Consider the following 6,628-nt stretch of genomic DNA (forward strand, 5'->3'; position numbering starts at 1 on the left):
TTATTGATTGCAGATGTAATCAGCTATGGATGCAATCAACTGAACAATGATTTAAACCCATGGAATACCCTCACAGTAACCATCAGGCCAGTGCTTGCTTGACCAAATACACCTTAACCTAGCCAAGTTGAAACATGAACTTAACCATCACACAGAATCAGCTTTTCCATTGCTGCTAAAAAGGCCATAGGTATTTTGATAGTGATTTCATTGAATCTGTAGATGGCTTTGGGAAGTATTGCCATCTTAACAGCATTAAGCCTTCTAGTCTATGAACATGTCCTTGCCTGCTAGCAACTTAGTCTAGAGTAGAGCATTTGAGTGCTGAGTATTGTGGCTGGGGAGGGAAAGCTGGGGCCCACTAAGGGTGGCAGCATCACATAGCAATTAAGAGCACAGTGTCTAGTGAGACACACATGATCTTGAATTTCAGCTTTGTTACTTACTAGTTGCATGAACTTGATACCTGAGCTTTAGTTGTCTCATCTGTGAAAGGGAGGCAATATTATCAATCTAAGGTTGTTATGAGGATAAAATGCATCCAAGTGGTCTGTGCTATACCTGGCACATAAAAATACTCAAGAACTAATAATTCCCAATCTCCTAAACTCAAAATCTGATTGGCTTAGCACAGTCAATGTGATGATTCCATCCAGGCTCGGGTTTCTATCCCTGATGCAGTCAGCATTGGCCAGAGGAGTGAAGTTGTTTGGGGTGGAGAATATGTTAGAAGGGACTGGAGAAGGCTAGTGGGGTAATGAGACTAGAGCTCAGGGGCTGAGCCTAGGGGAGAGGCCCAGATGACATGAGAATGTCAGAAGTCCCCACTGGAGCGCTCATGGTTTTTCTTCAGAATCATTTGTCTCTGAGCATCAGTCTTTATCCTCCAAGCTTCAGTTTTCTCATCTATAAAATGGAGAAGAAAGTAAATTCTATTAGTCTGTTTATCTTTCTGGGATACTGTCAGGATTAAGTTATGTATGAATACTCTTGGTGTAAGTACCATATAAATACATAGGATTATGGAGTTACTGCGGAATAGGTAAAGCAGTTTTTTTTTTTGCTTAGAAACACCTTTATTTTATAAAGCCATGGATCATTCCGTCAAGTTTTTTTAAACCACACTTATAAAAAAGATATCGACAATTCTTAGGAAAAGAAAAGCTGAAAATGTTTCTCATTGAGTCAGGGTTACACAAAGGCTATATTTATAATATATATATATATTTTCATGTATCTATTATTTAGAAATGAAAGGTAGGGCATTGCGAAGCGTTGCTGCTGTGGTCACATCTCAGACATCTGGTCGGCCCCCACGAACAGCATTTCTTGGCAGAAGGGGTTCACCAGCACCATGCCCGCATCTCTGTAGTTGCCATTGGCAGGCAAGTGGGGCTCCGAGAGCTGGTCCTCAGAGGTCTCGAGTGACTGGATCTCCCATGGCAACTCCACAGCATGCTTGCTGAAGTAGTCCATGGTGATGGTGTTGTCCCAGTAGCTCAGGTGGTTCTCGGAGTTTGCCGTCTTCCTCCTCCTCATGCAGCACACTGTCAGCAGGACGGCAAACAAGCAGAGCAATGGGTGATGGTCTGTAATTCAGGACCATGTTGGGTGGAGCAGATGTTATGTATAGCACTTCCATGAAGACCGGAAGGACCTGGGAAGGCTTCCTCCTTGAAGCAGAATGTTCTAACAGTTTTCTTCTTTGCAAGTATCCCCACATACCGTGTGGAGATATTCAGATTCTTCAAGCCCTACGTCTGTGTGCTGGAAGGCACAGTGGAGTTAATTCAGATCTTTCTCGGAAGGGAAGGAGGTGGCAGAGGGAAAATCTACTTCTATATCTTGTCAAGAATTTAACAGTTGGCAATAGAGGGCCTGTAAATTTCTCTTCATGGTATCATCTGGTCCTGCTTGTCCTCCAGTTTATTCATGATTCTGTCCTGGAGTAGAGGGTGTGGCAGCCTTCAAGCACACTTACATCCTTGCAACCCATCAGCTTTGCTGCTTTCCACCACTCATTCGCTGCTGCATGCTGGAACACCACCTATTGACCACCAACTCGGGAGAAGCACGCCAGCTCCTCCGACGGCTCGGGAGAAAAGCTGGTAAAGCAGTTTTATTGAGCCAAAGAGGGAGACCTCAGTGAATGCTCTCAGGACAGAAAAGACACCCACTCTGACTCTTTCAGTGAGTGGCAGTTCACTCAATTTAAGCTGATGACAAGATAGAGGGGGAATTTGATAGAAAATGGGGCAAGACAAACACCAGTGTGCAGCTTCTCTCCTGTGTACACAGTGTGTGGGCTGCAGATGCTGTCTCTTACTGTGTATGTCTCGTTGCTGCTGATAGCTTTCTCCCTTTACTAATATGTAGGCATGGCTGGGACTTGGCTTAAGGCTGCTCTATCTCCTCCAGTCTTGGCTGCACCTTTGTTTACAGTCCCCTCCATTTAACAGTGCCAGGAGCTCACTGAAGTCCAGGACTCAAAATCTGATTGGCTTAATCCAGCCAATGGATGACCTCTATCTGGATCAGGTGATCAACTTTGGTCCAATCATCTGTGGCCAGAAGGGTGATGTCTCCTGGCTGCTAGCAGTTGCTACCATTCCCCTATCCCCCACCCCCTTGAAGGAGAGATGCTGCTCAGGCCATGCATCCTCTTGATCTCCTTTTTCAGCTTCTCCATTGGGCTATAGGGGCTCACTGAGAATGATCAGGCCTTCTCCCAGGTCTACCTCACCTTCACTTGGATGTTCGGGGAGTGGGAGGCTGGTAAAGGTATCTGGACAGTCATGGTTGGTTGTTGTCTCCTGAGCCTCTCCATTCTGGACTATATAATTATTGCTCTAACCAGAAAGTTTTAAAAGGAGTTATCAGTAATTATCTGAGTCAGCAGACAGAGCCAAGACTGTCCTAGGCAAAGTGGGATGTTTGGTTATCCTAGACATAAAGGACTATGAGTCACCCTCTGTCCCCCACCTCACTCCAACCACAGTAACAACCGGCAACACCTCTCCAAATAACCAGCCTTCCTTTTTGAAACTTCAGAGTCCTCATGTGTCACATAGGAATAATTTACTACTGAGTAATGAGGTACATCATATGGCTGTGGTGAGGTTAAGTGATTTAACATATGCCAGGCACTTTGAATGGTTTGTGAAGATGTAGTTCAAGGATATTCATGGCAATAGTAAAATTCTGAAAGTGCCCTAAATACCTGTCAACTGGGCACTGGTTATATAAAGTAAGGAACATAATACATCAGATTATGTTACAGCTGTTAAAAAGATTAATTAGATCTAGGATAGCTCTATGTTCCCATTTGTCTAGGGCAGTCCTAGTTTATGTGTGTTGACGTGGCAAGAGAAACATCATACAGCTTTATTCTCAAAAATGTCCTGGTTTGGACTTTATGCAACATGGTTATGCCTATTGAGTCTATGTGTGGATACAGTATTGTCTCTAGGACAATTTAGTTTAGTAATTGGATAAAAATAATTTAAGTTATTGAAAGTGAAAATGCCCCCAAATAGGATGTACAAACAGACACTATTAGTGGAGTCTGTGAAACTAACACAACACTGAATTCTAGTTGATAAAGTTGTTTCCCACATGGGTAAAGGTTAACAGTTCTGGTACTGCTCTACTTATATATTGGAAATGAAAAACCAATTACATGAATGGCAGTTGGGCAGGACCAGTTACTCACTGTTGTATTAAGAGTATATAAATAAATAAGGGAGGAAGGATAGGATGATCCATGTGATAATGGAATAGAGTTGGTGACATCAATATGAACTCATATTTAGCTTGATAAAGATACAAATGGTTACATGTGGAGTTATTTATAGATAAGCTTATATACACAGGTTGGCATGCACAAATATATTTCCTTGCACTATCAGGTGAGAGGGCTTAGAATCAACAACATGCTAGTAGCAACAATCACACCTACTGGGCAGATAGTGGTTTTTCATAATGCTGTCCAGTGAAATGAACTGGGGCTCTGTAGAGAAATGGCTGACCCTAGAATTGGGGCAGGAAATAGACAAGATGAGACTGGAACTTATCATAGTGCCAGAAAAAAAGGAAGTGCCCCAAGAAAAACAAAACCTCCACAATGATGGAAGTAGGTCAGGGACAGTCACAGGAGCCAATTGAAAGACCTCCTAATCGCCAAAGAGGGAACAATTTGAGCAACAAAATAAAGTAGTATTTGATTATATCCCAAAGTATAAAATAAATATCCATGAATCTGTACTGTTTTAATAATGATTGACTATATTAATAGCTGAGAAGAGTCAAATTTCAAGTAATTTATGTATATACTCCACCATCAATGAGGTGGAGGATAACTCCCCACTCTTTAAGTGGGCTATTCATAGTGACTTTCTTCAAAATAGTACAGTAAGGCAAGAGGGTAGAAAAAGAGAAATTTTACAATGAAGAAACCTGACAAACATTAGCCCAGGTCAGGTTATCAAGGTCCACATCAGCAATGATAAGTCATGCATGGTCCCTTGATATTATGTGATAAAAATGTCATTTTACCTCTATGGTCCTCCTCTCCCAAACCCAGAACTTCAGTTTATTCCCAAGAAAAACTTCAGACAAATCCCAAAAAAGGAACATTTTACAAATAGCTGAGCAGTACTCCTCAAAACTATCAAGGTCATCAAAAACAAGGAAAGTCTGAGTTACTGTCATAGTGAAAAGAGCCTAGGGATTAATTTCTGGGTCCCCCAAATTCAAAAACAGGGACCCAAACATATTTGTACACCAATGGTTTTAGCAGGATTATTTCCACTAGCCTAAAGATGGAAAGGCTCAACAGGTGAATGGATAAACAAAATGTGGTGCATACATACAAAGGAATGTTGTTCAGTGGTAAGAGTGAAGTTCTAATACCATGTGACAACACACAGATCAACCACGTTGGCATCATGTTGAGTGAAATAAGCCAGGCACAAAGGGGCAAATATTATATGAATCCACTTTCATGAAGTTTCTAAAATATGCAAACTTAAAAGGACAGAAAGTGTATTACAGGTTACCAGAAGTCAGGGATAGGGAAAAGTGGGTATTTACTGCTCTAATGTGTACAGAGCTTCTGCTTAGGGTGATGAAACATGTTTTTATAATGGATGGTGGTGATGGTAGCACAACATGGTGAATGTAATTAACACTGAATTGTACATTTCTAAGTGTTTTACTTGAACTTTTGAGTTATATATGTTATTGCAATTCATTGTTTTATTTTATTGAGAATATTAAGAAAGGCTAGTAAGAGATAAATTGATATAAAACCTCAAAATTAAATATAAAACCTGGTTTCTAAAATTAATTTTCAATTTCTACAATTAAAAAGCTAAAGCTAAATAACTCAATAAATTGGCTGATTGAGGAATGGGGTATTAGGGAATGAGCAGTGCGGTGGCACCATTTCTTTGGAGTTGTGTTTATTTACATTTCAGCTCCTCTGAGACTGAAGCTGAAGCCTCTAGCTCATGGTTTTTGAGCTTCACCTTAAGTAAAAATAACATCTTCAAAAAGTTCCATTTACAAATGTGTTCACACTCTTAGGAAAGTGGATTAATTCTGCCCAGAATTCTCTTTTCTCCCTCATATATCCCCATGACTCTATCACCTCCTTCAAGCTTGCTCACATCCCACCTTCCCATGAGGCCTATCCTGGCCTCCCTGTTTAAATAGAAACCAATGCTGCTTCTACATCCAATCTCAATCCCCACTTACTGCTTTTCCCTCTATAGCACTATTACTTCCCAGCATACTAAAAAGTTATTTATATGTCTGTGGTTCACTTACTCTCCCCCACCCCAGCAGCATGTAACCTTTATAGGGTTGGAAGTTTTATTTGACTTTTTTATCCTGATTTTTGAGCATAGATCACTGCCTGACACATAGCTGGTGCTCTATAAATATCTTAAGTGAATAGGTGACTGACAGAACCCACTGCCTGTTACACTGGCTATATTGCTGTACATTAAACTTATGTTTGTCAAAAGGTTTTTAAAATTCTCACGTCTAACCCAGATGGTTAGGTTGTTGAGTCCTCCTTAGCTTCTTTCTTCTGCGACCTCCCTACTGTCCCCACAGTTAATTCCACTAGAGCAAGAGCTCAATGGGCCCTGCAAAGTCTCCCCATGTCTCTGATTGGGCCCATTCATTCTTCCTTCACTCAGAGCCATGGAGTTCATTCTTAAGTCTATATTCAATCTTGTCACTTCTTTGCTTCAATCTTCTCATGCTTTTCAACCCTTTCAAGAAAAGGCCCAGTGCCCCTTGGTGTATTAGGCTGGCATCCCTTGTCATATGCCAGCCATGTCTACCTTCCTTGGAGGTGAGCCACTGTCTCAAGCTCTCTTCCTTCTCCACTTGTCACTGGCTATTTCCTTGATGTGGATTTAGCCCCTCACCACCTGGCTGCTTCCTCCTCCTCCTTGCATCTTGTCTCCTTTGAGTTAGGTAACATCTTTCTTACTTGCTCTGCTATCCTAGCACTGACCCCTCAAGTTGAAATTGCTGATTTTTCATCTGTCTCACTCAGTGGATTGTAAACTCCTCCTGGCAGGTTTCCATTCAGCTCTCCCTGCCCCAAGCCCAG

At 41.5% G+C, this 6,628-nt stretch overlaps 1 protein-coding gene across 1 annotated transcript; it reads right to left on the reverse strand.

Moving 5' to 3' along the window:
• Positions 1-1,287: 1,287 nt before the first annotated feature.
• LOC131276636 (transmembrane protein 108-like) lies at positions 1,288-1,961 on the reverse strand. The gene is made up of 2 exons (XM_058290167.2): positions 1,857-1,961; positions 1,288-1,562 (listed from the first exon to the last, which is right to left on the reverse strand). The coding sequence occupies exons 1-2, from the start codon at positions 1,894-1,896 to the stop codon at positions 1,288-1,290; spliced, it is 315 nt and encodes a 104-aa protein (XP_058146150.1). The 5' UTR covers positions 1,897-1,961.
• Positions 1,962-6,628: the final 4,667 nt, after the last annotated feature.

This window comes from Dasypus novemcinctus, chromosome 30 (assembly GCF_030445035.2).
Source record: "Dasypus novemcinctus isolate mDasNov1 chromosome 30, mDasNov1.1.hap2, whole genome shotgun sequence".
NCBI lineage: Eukaryota > Metazoa > Chordata > Mammalia > Cingulata > Dasypodidae > Dasypus > Dasypus novemcinctus.

Excerpts from the sequence above, each read along its gene's own strand:
- LOC131276636 (XM_058290167.2), bottom strand. The coding sequence starts at position 1,896 with ATGAAGAGAAATTTACAGGCCCTCTATTGCCAACTGTTAA. Across the intron at positions 1,563-1,856 it reads CCTCTATTGCCAACTGTTAA|CCGTCCTGCTGACAGTGTGC; the intron begins ATTCTTGACAAG and ends TCTGCTTGTTTG.